The 18,450-nt window shown below is 42.2% G+C and overlaps 1 protein-coding gene across 1 annotated transcript in view; it reads left to right on the top strand.

The window, feature by feature from the left end:
• The window catches only part of Pfdn1 (prefoldin subunit 1), a 55,646-nt gene that overhangs the window by 19,137 nt on the left and 18,059 nt on the right, over positions 1-18,450 (top strand). The window contains exon 3 of the mRNA XM_059246616.1: positions 3,284-3,368. Within this exon, the coding sequence (XP_059102599.1) occupies positions 3,284-3,368 (85 nt within the window). The remainder of the gene's footprint in view (positions 1-3,283; positions 3,369-18,450) is intronic.

Below are 18,450 nucleotides of genomic sequence, written 5' to 3'. Positions count from 1 at the left end.
ATTACTTTAAATTTTGTGTTTGTGTGTCTTTGGGGTGTGTGTGCACATGTGTCAGAGGCCAGAAGTGTTGGATCCTGGAGCTGGACTTCCAGGTGGTAGTGAACCTCTCACATGGATGCTGAGAGTCAAACTCAGTCCTTTGCGAGAATGGTGTGCTGTCTTCATGGCTGAGCCATCTTTCCAGCTCCTCTGTAGATGGATGAATGTGTATATTTTTAAGATTGTTTTCTTTTATATGTATGAGTGTTTTGCTTGCATGTATGTATGTGCACACGTGCATGTCTGGTGCTCTCAGGGTTTGGAAGAGGGCACCAGATCCACTGGAACTGGAGTTGTAGGTGGTTGTGATTCATCATATGGATGCTAGGAATCAAATCTGGGTCCTCTAGAAGAGCAGCGAGTGCTCCAGCTCCATATATATATATATATATATATATATATATATATATATATATATTCTTTTTTATTTGTTTGTTTTGTTTGCTTGTTTTGAGAGAGGGGCTCACTTTGTAGCTCTGGCTGTCCTGGAATTTACTATGTAGACCAGACTGACCTCAAGCTTACAGGGATCCGCCTGTTTCTGCTTCCCAAGTGCTGGGATTAAAGGTGTTCACCAATACCCAGCTTCAACTCCAGAATCTTTACTTATTTGTTTATAGAAACAATTAGGCAGTATCTCTGTGAGATTCTCTTTTAGAAACTGTATTTAATACTTGTGATAATAAGACACGTTGTGATAATAAGATACATTGTCTCCAACTTATTCACTGCTTCTTAGATCATAGATAAATTATTTCATAAGAACTTTTCAGAAATCGTAGCCTTTTGGAGATCTTTCTAATAGTTGTATAGAGTAGAGTGTCTGCAGCACTGTTTGAATTGAGGGCTCAAACAACTTTCCATACATTTTGTATGTGGATTTTTTTATGTAACAACCCTTTTAGGCAAACATTTGGGCTTAGAAAATTCTCATCTTGTTTAAAATCTGGATGGCTGAGATGTTTTAGGCTCACAGTAGTTGATTGGCTGGGTCTGACCTGTGAAGTTGGCCTGACTAACATAGCGACCTTAGGTATGTGTGGCCATGGACAACATGTTTCTGTTGTTTACTGTTCTTGCTTTCTAGTGACTTTATTTTCTGCTCAAGGGATTTAGTATCTGTTCAGATAACTTTCTTTTTAAAGGCCACATAAAGTAATCACCTCTAATCTTAGCCTTGAAAATTTCCCAGACCTATCATTTGAGAATTCTACTCAATGGTAGGCAACCAGTACTGTTTAAAAATGTGTATTTTACTTTGAAAATTACTTCTATGCCTAAATGACTTTAATTAGCAAAACAGTGCATGAATGGCGTGATTGGCAGCTCCTGGACCTTGCCTTGTGTGATGCTTGTCATGTCCTGTCACTAAGACCCAGTGCAGTTCAGAACAGCACTTCCTGACCAACGTCACTTGATTCTCAGTGAAAACTCCCTTCAGTGTGATATAGGCTTATCTGAAATAGCACTTGTCTTTTGGATCCAGTAAGAAAGTTTAGATATGATAGGTTCTATAGGGAAAGACCTACAATTAATCATTTTTTATGAGTGTGAACAATCTTTCCAGGATATAATAAACAATCATAGTTAAGATAGCTGTACTACAGGCGGCAATGGCGCACGCCTTTAATCCCAGCATGCGGGAGGCAGAGCCAGGCGGATCTCTGTGAGTTTGAGCCAGCCTGGTCTACAGAGCGAGATTCAGGACAGGCACCAGAACTACACAGAGAAACCCTGTCTCGAAAAGGAAAAAAAGAAAGGAAGGAAGGGAGGGAGGAAGGAAGGAAGAAAAGATAGCTGAACTAGGGACTAGAGAGGTGGCTCAGCCATTAAGAGCACCTGTTGCTCTTACAGAGGACCCTGGTTCATTTCCCAGCACCACATGGTAGCTCACTACCATTTTTACCTGCAGTTCTAGGGCATCCGATGTCCTCTTCTAACCTCCATGGATGCCAGGCACAGCTATGGTTTACACAGATACACACAGGCAAAACGCTCATACACATAAAAGTAAAATAAATTAAAAAAATATGGGCGATTGGTGTCATGGATAAAGTTTAGCGATTAGTGACATGATAGAGTTCATGGGATTGAATTGATGTGTATGGTAAGGTGTATTCATGAAGGAGAAGAAGAAACAGTTTTTCTCCGGTATCAGATCTCTAGTTGCCTGGTAGTCTCCTTTCACTGTCTAGTAGCCACGATAATAGGGCTTCTTTGTGAGGTCCCACCTAGGCACAGTGATGTTTCTTTGAAGTTGGCAGAGAAAATTACGTGTGGTTACCTTGATTTGTTTGACTTTTTTGTTAAAAAGAATGTTTAGTTCTTTGCTGCTGAATCCTTAAATGCAAAGAGGTGAAATCATGCTCTTAAGTAATTGCAATTGTTACTTGAAATCTATTTTAGCCCAGTTAAACAATCCTGAAAGAGGTTTGAGTAATTGGGGTTTTTCCGTGGTTCCAGTAGAAGAGAAGTACTTCATTCAACTCTCTTACTTGAGGCCGTGAAACGGTTAGTTCTTCCTTTCCCCGCAGCAAGAATTATGAACATAACGCCCCAAAACAGATTCAGTGTTAATACATAAAGCTTCCCAATATTTGGATCCTCAGCAGTGGTAAGTAATGTGCCTGACTGTGAAATGGAAAAAGTTAAAACTTTGTGCATTTTGAGCTTTTCAGAGGTATTACACACTCTGGGAATAATAATAAAAGACAGGCTGGCTTATAGAATGCCTTTGTGTGAGGAGCTCATAGAGACACTAAGGCATTGATCTTAACACAGTACTTGATTGTGACTTTAAAAGGTCATGAGTTACTGCTGTTACAAAAAACCAAGGAGATGGAAGGACGCTGCAATTTACAAATACTGCTTTAAGAAGTCTACACAAAAGTTAGACAGCTCAAGTTACCGGAAATTTTGGTGGCTTATATGTTGACTTTGTGATGGGTTTTTTTTTTTTTTTTTTTTTGATGCTTTCGCCATATTTTTCTATCTGGAAATATTTTCAATGTCAGATTGTCTCTTAAATAAGAAAGCAGAATGTACTTTTAACTCTTTATTTTTCCTTGGCCAAGAAAACTTAAAAACCATCATGGTTTCCAAAGTATTTAATATAACAGGTTTTGTTTTGTTTTCCCCTGAATCTAGAGCTCATCCTTTTGTCTTGTTAATATCTGTGGCGTGTAACTATTGATTTTGAATACAGTGGCCATGTGGCTTAATTTTCAACTGTTTTGTTTTCTAGGTTTATTTTACAATCCAAGGAAGTAATTCACAACCAGCTGTTAGAAAAACAGAAAACAGCAGAAGAAAAAATTAAAGAGCTGGAGGTATGTCAACTTGTAGGGAAAAGAAGTGATGATCCCATGTGTCATATTAAATGAAAACATGTGGCTGGCAGTTTAGGTCATATTTCCGTTTTATCTAATTCATTTTAATTGTGTTAAAACCATGGAACAGCCATATTCATGGCAGTATTTGAAGATAAGAAACAAACTGTCTTTTTTTTTTTTTAAACTGTGGGCAATTTTAAAGATAAGGTGTTGATTTAAATGTATTTTCTCCATTGCCTTTTACTGGACAATTTCTTTTAAAAAAAAAAAAAAAGCCATAGACAAAAGAGTGCTTCATTGTTTAAATAGTAGGTTGTGTCAGAGGGGCAGACTAATGGGCAGTTGTTAACAGCTGCTGGAGGGTCTTACCAGACTGTCTCTTTCACATGCAGTTCTTTTATCTTAGATTTGGGGTTTAGACAGTGATGAAGTAGGGAGCCATAGTTAATAAACAGTCTGAGGGGTGGTGTGTACTCCTTCAAGGAAAACAAACAACTTTAAAACTTGGGTAAACGATAATAGATTAGGAAAGTTCTGGGAAACTCAAGCTTATTACAGTCTCCTTATGTGTTGAGACCTTTGATGGGATTTTTTTTTCTGGGGCTTTGGTGAAGGGTCTGTCCTCGATATCACAAAGGTTAGATTGGACCAAAAAATTGGCTGTTTCTTAGGCACCAAGATTTCCTGTGGTCAGGGTGGACACATCATGATTTCATAGGTCGCGTGATCTAATTTCTGTCAGTACTGTTGAGGCAGTGGTTTAGAATATGATTCAGTCCTCTGCTGAACTGAGGAAACATCCCCTCTGGTCTGTGGGGATTTCTCAGGGCACTGGTTTGGCATGGCCTGGGAGTATCTTTTTAGACTTACTTTAGCTTAACTGATAGCTTAAACTAACTTGATATATTAGTGGCTTGGAAAGATGCAATGTAAAAATAAAACAAAAACTATAAAGAAAAACCCCATCAGACTGTTGTAACCTCGTCTGTTGCCTTTATGCCTCGCAGCAGCTTTAGAGTAAATATCCTTTCTGTTAGTTTCACTCAGAAAAAAGCAAAAGTATTTGAAAAACCCAAATGAAACTATTTCATATAGGTTAAACAAAAACATTGTTTTTTGCAGCTGAGTAAATCTAAAAATTGTTCTGATGAATAAATAGCAGAGTACAAATTTTTTCCCTGTGTGTGTGTGTGTGTGTGTGTGTGTGTGTGTGTGTGTGTGTGCGCGCGCACTATGACACTTGTGTGGAGATCAGGGGCAGCCTTTGAGAGTGGTTCTGTGAGTTTTGGGGTTCAGACTCAAGTGGCCAGGCTTGTGTGGCAGGTGGTATACCCTCTGTTCTTGCCTTTTTAGCTTTTATACTTAAACGTTTTCCAAGGAGGCTGAGGGATGTTTGTGAGTTTGAGCATGGGCAGCTCTTTTTTTTTTTTTTTTTTTTTTTTTGGTTTTTCAAGACAGGGTTTCTCTGTGTAGCTTTGCGCCTTTCCTGGGACTCACTTGGTAGCCCAGGCTGGCCTCGAACTCACAGAGATCCGCCTGGCTCTGCCTCCCGAGTGCTAGGATTAAAGGCGTGCGCCACCACCGCCCGGCAAGCATGGGCAGCTCTTGCAAGACACCTCTGTTCAGTCTCAGCACCCACCGCAAGTGGCTCACAACCACCCAAAGCTCCCGATCAAGAAGATCCAATGCCCTCCTCTTGCCTCTGTGTGCCTCTGCATTCAGTCTCTCTTTCTCTCTCACACACACAGGTTACCAAGGTAAAATCGCCACAGATGATGCCAGCTTATTGCCCAGTTGTAATGAGCACTAGGGAATTTACTTTGCAGAGCTTTCCTTTCAGATCTCCCAAATACTGCTGGATAGTTTGTGTAGTAGAAGCAAGTTAGGGCCATGGGGCCTATCTGAAACGCTAATTAAAGCTACAGAAAACTACCAGGGCTAATAATATCTACTCTAGGAAGTTAATTTCCTTCTCAGATCTTTAGTTTTGCATGTTATTTATATTATAAAAATAATACGTCTACACTAAAAAGGCAAAAAATTCAAACAACAGAAAAAAATTAAATATGAAAAAATAATCTTTCTTGCATTCCTGTATTCCTCCGAGTGTTACATGCACAATTTGGTATGTATTATTTTAAACTTCGTTCAGTGTAAATATTTTTATACATAATACATATATACATGCATACATTAAAAAATAAAACATTGTTCTATGTCACTTGATAATTGTTGATAGCTCTCTGGTTTAATAATGTAAATTTGCATTTGATTTTTTTTTTTTTTGGTTGGTTTTTCAAGACAGGGTTTCTCTATGTAACAGCCCTAGCTGTCCTGGAACTAGCTCTGTAGACCAGGCTAGCCTTGAATTTGGGGATCTGCCTGCCTCTGCCTCCCGAGTGCTGGGATTAAAGGCATGCACCACCACCTCCCGGCTTTTTAAAGATTTATTTATTATGCATACAGTGTTGTGCCTGCATGCTGGAAGAGGGAACTGGATCTCATTATAGATGGTTGTGAGCCACCATGTGGTTGCTGGGAATTGAACTCAGGACCTCTGGAAGAGCACAGCCAGTGCTCTTAACCCCTGAGCCATCTCTCCAGCCTTGCATTTGATTTCTTAATTCCCATTTCTCCCACTGTTGCTGGCTTTTACTACCTCTACATTCAATTATTGCATGAGCCTTATGTCTGCATTAGCATACAGACAGGCCTTGAAGATTTCCCAGATTTTGGTAACAATAAAGCATATATTATTAAGCATATATTATAAAGGTTAAAATGATCATTTTGTTTTTGTTTTCCAGTGCCTATGAGAGTTGTGTTTGCATCATACTTTACCATAACTAGCGTCTTACATCATTTTATTTAGAAAATGCATATGCCTTAATTTTTAAAATGCTTTATCAGGGCTGGAAAAACACTTCATTGGTTAAGAGCACTTGTTCTTGCAGAGGATCCAGTGTAGGTTCCCAGCACCCACATGACAGCTGACGACTATCTGTAACTCCAGTTCTAGACTCCCTCTAACCTCTGTTGTCACTAGGCACATAGACATCCATGCAAGCCAAACACCCGTATCACATAAGATAAATAAATTTTAAAAGAAGATGTAAAATGCTCTATTGCAGGAAAGTGTGAGTGATCATTTGAACCTTTGGTGTGTGACTCTTTTTCATGCTGGAAGGTCTGTGTTGAATGTAGATGGTTGCTGACTCTCAGGGTGGTGGTTGCAGAATGCTGGGGTGGCTGTGGCAACTTTAAGAGACAATGAAGTTTGCTATATTAGGGCTCAGTGGATAGAGTGAGTGAGTGCTTGCCGAGCATACCCAAAGCCCTGGGTTCATAAACAGCATAAACTCAGCACTCTAGTTCTGTAAGAAAGTTCTGCTGTAGGCAGAGTGCTTTCAGACAGTATCATGTGTTACATTTAAGAGTCAATCAGTGTAGCAATTTTTTGAGTCAAGTAGCCTAGGCTAATCTTTAATTCACTGTATAGCTGACAGCAACCTTGAACTTTTAAAAAAGTTTTTATTAGTTTTAATTTATGTGTATGATGTTTCGCTTGCATATATGTATGTACAGCATATGTATGTGCTTGGTGCCTGAGGAAGACAGAAGAGGTGTCAGGTCCCCTGGGACTGGGGTTTTAGATGGTCATGGGCTGCCATGTAGGTGCTGGGAATTGAACCCAGGTCCTGTGCAAGAACAAGTGCTCTCAACCTCTGAGCTATCTCTCCAGCCCCAACCTTGAGCTTCTGAATGCTGAGGTTACCAGCGTGTACCACCACATCCAGTTTTATGTGTTATGGCTTATGCTGTGCTGGAGATCCATTCCAGGACCCTGTGAGTGCTAGGGAAGCACTGCCAGCTGAGCTCTGTCCCCAGCCAGCCTGCAGACTTTGGGTAATCTTGATGTTTCAGCTTTCTCCTGTGAACTACCCGTGCTCTTAATGGCCTCGAGAATGATGAATCCTTTCAGTTTACCCTGTCCAGGTCCATCTGGGACAGCTGTGATGTACAGCTGTGCTCAGGCCCCTGTCCAGGCACTCTTCCTCTCTCTCTTCACTGTTGTCAGTGAACACACAGTTATCAGTTACAGTTGCCATCTTATGTGGACATCATTTGTAGTGTCCTAAGCAATTAAGACTAGTGATATCAAAAAGGTCACCAATCTTGGCTTAGCAGTTAAGAGCACTTGCTGCTTTTGCAGAGGACCCAGCACCTGTCTGTAACTCTAAACAGCCGCCTTATGCACTGCATAAAGGTGGTACACATACATGCATGCCAGGCACAAGCCTCATATACAGGAAATAAAAATAAATAAATCTAAACTCTGAAAAAGCTTGCTATCGAGCTTAGATCACCAGTAACAGAATAATTAATGAGGAAGTTTGAAGTATCCTGAAGAGTACTACAATATGACACAGACAGAAGTTAGCATGTACTGTTGAAGAAGTATATACATGTCCAACACAGGCTTGTAAGAAACCTTGAGTGTTAGACGAAGCTGGGGTCAGTGAGATGGCTCAGCAAGTAAAGGTGATTGCTCCCAGGTCAGATGACAATCCCTGGAACCCACCCAGAGGCACCAGAGACCAATTCCCGAAGTTGTCCACTTGACCTACACACACACACACACACACACACACACACACACACTCGCTCTCTCAATAATTGTATAAAAAAAGTAAATAAAAGAAATGCACTAGCCACAAAACAGTGACGTGAGATGCCTTCACTTTCCATCTGTCTGTAACTCCTGATTTTTGTTTTTCAAGACAGAGTTTCTCTGTGTACCAGGCCGGCCTCAAACTCACAGAGATCCACCTGCCTCTGCCTCTTTTTTTTTTTTTTTTTTTTTTTTCTTTTTCGAGACAGGGTTTCTCTGTAGTTTTGGTGCCTGTCCTGGATCTCGCTCTGTAGACCAGGCTGGCCTTGAACTCAACAGAGATCTTCCTGGCTCTGCCTCCTGAGTGTTGGGATTAAAGGTGTGCGCCACCACTGCCTGGCCAGTGAACCCTGTTTAACATCAGCCACTACATTCTCCTTTTCCTTCCTGAAGCAGTTTTTCCTGGGGGAAAAAATATATATATATATGTTTGTTTTTTTTTTTTTGTTTTGTTTTGTTTGTTCTTTTTTCCCTTTGATTTGGTTTGGGTTTGGGTTTTGGGTTTTTGAAACAGAGTTTCTCTGTGTAGTCTTGGCTGTCCTGGAACTCACTCTGTAGACCAGGCTGACCTCTGACTCACAGAGATCAGCCTGCCTCTGCCTCCCAGGTGCTGGGATTAAAGGCATGTACTACCATGGCCTGTTTCTTAGGTTCTTTTTAACTGCACACATTAATAGTCTGTTTCTGCATCCTGAAGCCCACTTGTGCACTTGAACAGACTCATACTAATTGTAATAATTCTCTCTGCTTCTGATTTTTCTTCTGCTTATTCAGTTAGTGATGAGAGATTGGTGGGATCTCCTTTTGTAAGTGTATTGAGGAGTATACCTTTCATCCGTCAGTCTAGTGGACAGTGGTACTTAGAGACTGTTGCAGGTGTGAGTGTCCATGGTTACTGCTTGCACCCCTCAGAGCATACATTTGATATTTTTAGGGATTTCTTGGCCCTTCTAAGGTAGCATTCCACTGGTTTCTGGCATCCATCGTCAGAGTTGTCAATCTAATTGTTGTTAATGCGTCTCTGTGCTTTTCTGTGTTTCCCAGGTGCTCTTTCAGGGTCTCTGGTTGTGTGGACTGTTGAGGCTGGACCCTCTCTATGCTCTCTTTCCGCTTTCAGGCACATCTGTATGCTCTTTTGTGCCGCCTTTTCCTTCCCTCTCCACCAGAGTTACCACCCTTTCCACCACCCTGGTTAGCTCAGCAGTGACAGAAAGAGTGAGGAGATGCGGGCCTCTGGCCCTTGGCTTAGTGCCGTTTCTGAGGCAGAGTGTTGCAATATTAGGGTTGTTGCAATACTTCCCTAGCCCAGGCTACACGTAAAATCCAAAACATTTTACTAAATCCTGAAGAAAAGTGATGCAGGAACTAGATAGGAGGTGTCTGTGATACTGCAGCTGGCTGAGCTCTGATCCCTGATGAAAACATATTTTGGAGGAATTCCCATGGTTTAGGAAATTTTACTCTTCCCATCCCATTGAGGGTCATTTTTTCCAGAGCACAGGTGGCATTTGGATGGACGTCCAGTTTTTGCTGTAAGTACTTCATTTTTGAGCTGGCACTGGTTGTGTGATGGGACCCGTCTGTGGAGTCCTTGGAATGTTTTAAAAACATTGAGCGTGAGGGCTGGAGAGATGGCTCAGTGCTTAAGAGCATGCCCTTCCCTTCAACAGGACCTGAGTTCAGATCCCTGGTCAGGCCTCTCCCAACTGCCTGTAACTGCAACTCAAGGGCATTAAGACTTCTGGCCTCTGTCAGCATCTGCACTCACATGCACACCTCCTTCCCCCACCCCCACAATTAGAAATCAAATAATTCTTTAAAAAAACTAACACAAAACTTAGGCATGGACTCTACCCAGTTCATCTGCTTGCATAACTCAGTTTAGAATCCATTACAATTTTAGTCTATTTATTTTGTAATGAGATTTGGAATTCAAAAAAATATGTGTTAAATATAGTTTAAGAATACTCATAATACTATACTAATACTCACAATACTCATAATAATTAAAAGGCTGAGAAATCAAATATGGACAAGACACCAGAGGCACCCAGAATGTTTGTTTTTCACTCCCTGTTACACTGCCATTCCCCTCTGCCCCCTCCCCACAGGCAGCTGCCACCCTGACTCTTTTGAAACAGGGTCTCACTATATAGCCCTGGCTGGCCTGCAACTTGCTATTTATACATCAGGCTAGTTTCAAACTCAGAGAGATCCTCCTGCCTCTGCCTCCTGAGTTTAGGACTTAAAGGCATGCGCCACCATGCCTGGTCACTATCTTACCTTTTTTTTTCCCTTTTATTCTCAAGACAAGGTTTCTCTACATAGCTCTGTCTGTCCAACTCCTCTGTAGACAAGGTTGGTCTTGAACTCAAGAGATCTGCCTGCCTCTGCCTCCCAGTGCTGGTATTAAAGGCATGTGTCAGCATGCCTGACTTTAAAAAAAAATTAATTAGTTAATTATTTTCACTACCCTCACTTTTGAGGTAACCATTTCATTTTTCATTTTATTTTATTTTTATTTTTTTATTTTTTATTTTTATTTTTTTTTTTGGTTTTTCGAGACAGGGTTTCTCTGTGTAGTTTTGCGCCTTTCCTGGAACTCGCTTTGGAGACCAGGCTGGCCTCGAACTCACAGAGATCCGCCTGGCTCTGCCTCCCGAGTTCTGGGATTAAAGGCGTGCGCCACCACCGCCCGGCCCATTTCATTTTTCAAAAAAGATTTATTTTACTGGGCGGTGGTGGCACACGCCTTTAATCCCAGCACTCAGGAGGCGGAGCCAGGTGAATCTTTGTGAGTTCGAGGCCACTGGTCTACAGAGCAAGATCCAGGACAGGCACCAAAACTGCACAGAGAAACCTTGTCTCAGAAAACCAAAAAAAAAAAAAAAAAAAAAAAAAAAAGATTTATTTTGAGGCTGGAGAGATGGCCTAGCACTGGCTGCTCATGCAGAGGATCCAGGTTCAATTCCCGGTACCCATGTCAGCTCATAACCATCCAAACTCAGTTTTAGGGGTCTGACATCCTTTTCCAAATTCCAAAGGTACCAGGCATGCATGTGGAACACATACATGGGCACATGCAAAACATTCCTACACATAAGATAAATTAAAAAAAAATATCTAAAACAAAATTTTAAGTTTTATTTTAAATGATTTATGTATGTGTGTATGTCAGTGTGTGGGTGTGTGCGTGAGAGTGCAATTGCCCGAGGGAGCCGGTGTCAGATCCCCTGGAGTTGGGATTACAGGCACTTTGGGGTGCTGGGAATCAGTTTGGGTCCTCTGCAAGAGCAGTCGGTGCTTTCAACACCTGAGCTGTCTTTTCAGCCCCAGCTGTTTCACTCTTTATGGGCCCAGAGAGGTTGTTCAGCCATTAAGAGCACTGGCTACCCTTCTACAGGACCCAGGTTCAATTCCCAGCACCCACATGGCAGCTCACAATGGTCTGTAACTCCAGTTCCAAGGGATCTGGTGCCCCTTCTGGCTTCTGTGGGCATTAGGCATGTACGTGGTACACAGGTAGACATCAAGGCAAAACACCCATACACATAGAATAAAAACTTTAGTATTGTTACCTGTGAGTGTGTCCTAAAAATAATGTAACTTAACCTCTTATTGGACTTTATAAACAAAATTACTCTATATTCTTTTTTCCCTGTTTCTTCTGCGTAGTGTGTGTGAGGTTTTGTTATGTTGTTGGAGGTGACTGTGACCCTCCTTCTGTCTGTTGTCCTTATATCACATTATATAGACGTTCTAGCAGACAGTCCAGTCTTCTCCTTAGAGATCTCAAAGTGCCTGGCGGCTTATGTCACACTCTTGCTGGGGAGGGGACCTTTTTGTTTTCTTTCTTTCTTTTTTTTTTTTTTTTTTTTTGACTCTACCCTCGATCTTCACCCCAGCAGAATTTGAGTCCTGGAAAGAAATAGAAAATGTGTCAAAATTAACTACAAACTTCTAGCTTTCAGTAGTAGCTAGATAACAAGGCACTTATAGCTAGATTTCTTTTTTTATTTTTAAAAAATGCAAAAGCTGAGTTTCCAGCCAAGTTCTTTGTTTTCACTTGGAATTTTGGACCATGTGATGTCTTCTGGTGCTTCGTACATTGAGATTTCAGACACGACTGGCTAGTTCTTCGTAGAGTTCATTTACATTCTCAGCATTTACAAAAGTGGGTGTTCATTTTAAAATAGTTTTTGGTTATTTAAGATATAAGTGTAAAAGAGCCTGGTGGGTGGAAACCCCGAGTTGATGATGAACTCTGTGTGATCCCTATGTCCTGATGTCATAAGGAGTGATGTAGCTCAGGGTCACCTGCTGTAGCCTTCAGAAGTGGTGTAGACATAGGTCCCTCAAAGCCCACAGGTATTCTAGTTTTCATCAAGTGTTGCCTGTATCATCAGTTATTCCCAGTGCTTCAGTGTGTGTGTGTAAAGTTGGCCAAGTAGAAACTTGGTGTATCTCATATCCTCAGTAGAAATATTTTTGGTCTGAGAAGAATTTAGATGTAAACAGTTCAAATGGACTGTTCCTTTTAACTAGACAACTCTTATTATTTATCTATCTGTAAAATACACATTACAGATATAAAATATGCACATACCTTTGATTTGCTTTGATATGCCACCACACCCGACCTCTGCTTTTGTTTTTAAGAAAATACTTGTGAGCGTGGAACAGTATTTCAGTTCAGGAAACCTTATCAGTTTCCACTGGTGCTTTATACTGAAATACTATTTTTATATGTGACTGACTCTAAGGGGTCAAACTGTGTGATGCTGTAATGATGTGGAAAATGATCCTTTCTTATGGATGGAGGAAGTGGTGACTTGGTTGTTGTTTTTTGCTGGTCGTTTCTGATAATCCCCTCCCCTTAGCTCTTCCAGGCTGGTTTAGTTGTAAGGCGGTGTCCACTAGACTGCTAAAAATAACAAACAAGCGAGGGAGTTCTAAGACCTTTGCCAACCAGCTCCACCGTGTAGGATGCAGTTTAGGTCCTGAGGAGAAAGGCAAAGGGAACCTGGCACCGTTCTCATTGAATGGATTTGTTTGTTTGTTTAAAATACTCACAGAAACACTGAGCGCTCTCTTTTCTCAACCCCATAGGGCTGTATTCTCACATCTATTTACAGAGAGAGCCAGAGCCTAGGGGCTCAGAGAGCATGCTGTGACTCACTGTTTGTGCTAGAGATTAGCCGCTGTGCAGTTGTGGTCTTGTGCTTAGGGCCCTTGATAGTGGGGATGTACTGCAAGAGAGGGAGTGTGTGTGTTGAGAGAGAAAGCCAGCAGGCAAATGAAAAAGAAATGTACTTAGTCCTAACCAGGTGTTTCGAGCCAGGTTGTTTAAAAAAAAAAGTTAACCACTCCCGTGACTCTAGTACACCTGCATTGAATTTTAAAATGTAAACATTATTTATTTTGTACGTGTTTGTGTGTGATCACGCACAGGTCCTGCTTGCTGTCGTTCACCCGTGGTCGTCTGAGGAGAACTTGACAGAGGAGTCAGTTCTGTCCTTCCTGGGGACCAAAACCAGGCTTTGCAGCAGGCTCCTTGCTTCACTGAGCCATCTCGCTGGCCCGTCCTGCATTTGATTTTCTTTTCTTTTTCAGCTATTTTTTTAAAATAAGTTAATTAATTTTACATCCCAGTCAGTTTCCTCTCCCTCCACTCCTCCCAGTGCCCCCCACCCCAATCCACTCCTCCTTTTCTATTGGAAAAGGGCCTGCCTCCCGTGGATATCGACAGTCACGGCACATCAAGTTTTGCAGTAAGACTAAGCACCTCCCCGTGTATTAAGGCTGGCCAAGGTGACCCAGCATGCGGAGTAGGGGCCCCAAAGCCAGTAAAAGAGTCAGAGACAGCCCCAGTGCTAGCCCCAGTGGAAAGCTGTGCCTGGGTTTGTCTGGGTCTCTGGTCTCCACTTCTAATTGAAATAATTCAGTAAAGGAGATCCAGCAGTCTGCGTGTTTGTGAAGCTATTGAAGGATCCTTAGATGCCTCTCCTGTCCCCTCTGTGTGTCACAGAGGTGGATTGTGTGAAAACCAGGAAGACTTTGTTATGCTTCTGGTGTTCTACATTTTTTCTTGACTTAACTGACTGAGGACTTCCTTGGGTTTTCATACTCTCAGGTTACTAAAGTCTCATCTGAAATCCTTTTCTTTGCATAATTCCTGTTTTGATCTGCAGTGGGCTAGTGTCTGAGTTTGACCACTTGAATACCAGAGCCAAAAAAATGGGTGGTTTTTACAGATTTTTTTTGTTGGGGGGGGCGGAGGGCTTGGGCATGTCTGAGATAATCTGATGTTCATGTGAAGCTTTGCACTCTGAGCACTTGGATACTGCAGGCTTTGCTTGCTTTTACAACCCCCTCTCTCCTCTCTCTATATCTCTTTTGGGGGGGGGGGCACAGACTCTCACTATGTAGCCCTGGCTTTCCTGAAACTCACTATGTAGATTAGACTGGCCTCTGTGCCTGCCTCTGCCTCCCGAGTCCTGCGATTAAAGGTGTGCTCCATCATGCCCGGCTTTTACTCATCTCTTAAATTCCCTGCTTGCTTCGGTAAATAGTTTGATGTAGGCTCCTGCGTCATCCAGGTGGGAGGTGCTGGCGTCTCGGGCTGTGGCGGTGGCAGTACAGGTAGTCAAGTGGATAAATTGAAGGCAGAGAAAAGATGATTGTGTCTTAAGTATGAAAGAGAGGAGCCAGTCATGGCTGGAATTTTGTCCTGTGATCCTGGAATCATCTCTTCCTCCTGCATTTTACATTTGTTCTCTTGTTGGAGAGGGTCTGGGACGGGTTTACGAGATGGAGACATTCTCTATCCTTTAAGGTCTGGTGGAATTTTTTGGTTTTGTTTTGTGTTTTGCCTCACTGTGTAGCCGAGGAAGAAATGAACTCCTGATCCTTCAGTCTCTACCTCCCGAGTAGGACTGTAGACATGTGGTACAGTGGCAGCTGATAAACCGGAACTTTGTACAGATCTGAGCTCTCTGGGGAAAGTGTCACTAATGATGGGATAGAGCAGGCAGTAAACAGCACAGTGCCATCAGGTTAGGGCTGGCGGTCACATCTCCACAGCTAGAGGGGGCTGAGGCGGAGCAGAGGGACTTAAATCACAGATGATGGGGGCCCTGCCATGTCAGAGTGGGAAGGTCCAGGAGGGGGAGTTGGAGTTAAAGGAAACAGGCCTGTTACTTTCACTCACTCTGTCTGAGTGCTGATTCTGAGTAAGTAGCTCTCCGTGCCAGTGATTCATTCGCCGTGGTTTGCATACACTGTTCCGTGTGCCCTGGGCTCACAGAGGTGATCCACTGTAGTTATTCCACGTGTTCATAGGAACAGATGTTGCTAACCTGTACACCAGTGTTTCCTGGTCAATCTTGAAGTTTCAAAATTAATTTTAAAAGGAAAATGAGGCAGGGCAGTCAAATTTGAAGTTAGCCTGGACTGCACAGTGAATTTTGGGCTAACCTGGCTTACGTAGTTCTCCCAAGTGGATATAATACAAAAAAAAAAGGAGGATTGTTTTAGGGCTAGAGAGCTGCTCAGTGGTTAAGAAGGCAGGTGTACTGCTTTTCCAGATGACTTGGCTCAATTCCCAGCACCCACATGGTAGCTCACAGCCATCTGTAACTTCATTTTCTGGGGATCCAGCACCCTCTTCTGGCCTCTGCAGGTACCAGGCACACAAGTAGTGCCCATAGGTTTAACATTTAGGCAAAACTCTCGTGCCTATAAAATAAGAATCTTCAAAATAAAACTTTTAAAAAAAGAATTGTCTCAAGGATCCAGGCTGTGTAGCTCATCGCTAGAGTGCATTCTTAGTGTGGCAGTGGTCCCTAACTCCAAAACAACAACAACAACAAAAGGATTCTCCATAAATTGAGAACTCACAGATAGCATTTAAAGTTACAGAACTTGGGGCTGGAGAGATGGTTAAGTGACGAAGAACAGAGGCTGTTCTTCCAGAGGACCACATGGCAGCTCACAGCCCAGTCTCAGGGGATCCTATGCCCGCTTATGGTCACCACAGGCACCAGGCACACTTGTGGCATGCAGACGTACATGCAGACAAAACACGAATACACAAAATGAACAAATTAATTAAAATATCAAATTAATAAAGTTATGGAACTATCTTAATTAAAAGAAAAGAATAGCAGGGTGTGATGGTGCATGCTTCTAATACTAGTACTTGGAAGGCTGAGGCAGGAGGATTGTGAGTTCCAGGTGGGGTGTCAGGATTCAGGCACTGAGTCCTGGGTTGCTGCAGTGAATGTAAAGAGACTCCAGAGAACTGAGTGAATGTCTACTGTGGACAAGCTGGCTGCTGGTGAGAAGGATCTGTACTAAAGGATAGCTCCATCCACAGTTAGAGGGGTGCTTCTCCGTGGATTTTATAGCAGCAGAGGCTGTCTGCTTTTGTTTGCTTGTTTATTTCTGTTTTGTTTTTCTGTGTGTGCGTGCCTTGGGGTGCCGGGAATTGAACTCAGAGCTCATATGCTAGGCAAGCACTCTACAGCTGAGCTCCAGTCCCAGTTCAGGGGCAGTCAGTTTTCAGTCCTGACCTGCAGATACCTTTTCTGGCTTTCCATCACTTGCACTGACCCTGGAGCTGGCCACACCTAGTTTGGCTGAGGGAAGCAGGTTTGCTCTTAGTTGGGAATGCAGGAGGTAAAAGTTGACATCAGGTTAGCTTCTGAGCTGAGTATGTGTTCGTGGGACACACGGGAGGGAATCGCAGAAGACATTAGCATCTCTCTTTTTAAAAATTATTTATTCATGTATTTTTATGTAATTTGCATGTATGCTTGCATGACCGAAGAAAGCATCAGAGAGAAGAGAGGTTCAGATTACATGACAGATGGCTGTGAGCCACCATGCGGGTGCTGGGAATTGAACCCAGGACCTCTGGAAGAGCAGCCAGTGCTCTTAACTGCTGAGCCATCTATCCAGCCCCCAGACATTAGCATCATTTCTTTAGGGGCCTTTTAGCCTTCAGAACTAGAGGCGTGTTTCCTCTTGACAAAGGAAATGCCACCTCCACAAATTTTACTGATGATATCACAGAGATGTTTGTTTGATTTGTTTATTGAGATAGAGGTTCACTTTGTAGCCCAGGCTGGGCTGGAAAATCTCTGTCCTCCTGCCTCAGCCTCTCGTGTGTTGGGGTCTTTCACCCCACACACTTAAAAAAAAAAAAAAAAAAAGTCCTTTTCTTTTTATGCACAGTCACACATATGCATGTACATTTTTCTTAAGATTCAAGTATGTACTGTAGCTAGAGTTTTCTTGCCTGGCCCACAGTCAGGACAAATCTCTATCACCTGCCAGTCCCACAGCCTCTCAGACCCGACCAAGTAAACACAGAGACTTATATTGGTTACAAACTGTATGGCCGTGGCAGGCTTCTTGCTAACTGTTCTTATAGCTTAAATTAATCCACTTCTATAAATCTATACCTTGCCACGTGACTCGTGGCTTACCGGCATCTTCACAAGCTGTTTCTCATCGTGGCAGCTGGCAGTGTCTCTCTGACTCAGCCTTCCACTTCCCAGCTTTATTCTCCTCCTTGCCCCGCCTACACTTCCTGCCTAGCCAATGGCCAATCAGTGTTTTATTTATTGATTAATTAGCAACACATTTGCCATACATCCCACAGCACTTCCCCCCCCCCCTTTTTTTTTTCCAAAAAGGAAGGTTTTAATCTTAACAAAGTAAAATTACATATAATTTGGGAATTTGGGCGTAGCTTCTCTTACTACTTCCTGCTGGAAGGGGGCGCTGTATCTTATGGGGAAACAAAGAAAATTTTAGAATTATGGAATAGTCCATGAGGCTGTATCGTCTGAGCCAGATGCCTTCAAACCATTCTGGATGTTGGATCATCTGGGCCATGGTGTCATTGGAGACCTTCAGGGGGTCTTGGCTGGTCAAACCTGATGTATCTTAATCTTGAACAAATCCATAGCCTCTGGCTTTCTGTGGGAACAAAAGCAGAGACTCCTTTCCAAAGTAACATATCCTTATATCCAAATTTTGAAGTCAAGGTACCTTAAAATACACATTTTGGCATAACTCAACAGCTTTTACAATCAAATATTTTTCTGCAGTTAAAAATTCCAAAGACAACACAATCCAGATTCTCTGTGTAATATCCATTTTTACGTGGCTTATTTTTTTATACTACCTTTACTGTCTCTTTAAAGACTTTATTTTTAAAAACTCTATTTCTTTATATAACTGTATATATTCCTTTTTCTCTCTCTTTCAAGCCTACGTACATTTTTACACACATTGTAAACTATTACATCTGAATCTGTCTTATTGTAAATCTATTGCTTTAAACTGCAGCATTTGTAAGACTGAAACGGCAATCTGAATCTGTCTTATCGTGAATCT

The sequence above is a fragment of the Peromyscus eremicus genome, chromosome 19, assembly GCF_949786415.1.
Source record: "Peromyscus eremicus chromosome 19, PerEre_H2_v1, whole genome shotgun sequence".
In the NCBI taxonomy this organism is placed as follows: Eukaryota; Metazoa; Chordata; class Mammalia; order Rodentia; family Cricetidae; genus Peromyscus; species Peromyscus eremicus.
The sequence above is the reverse complement of the archived record's forward strand: the minus strand, read 5'-3'. Positions and strand labels throughout refer to the sequence as shown.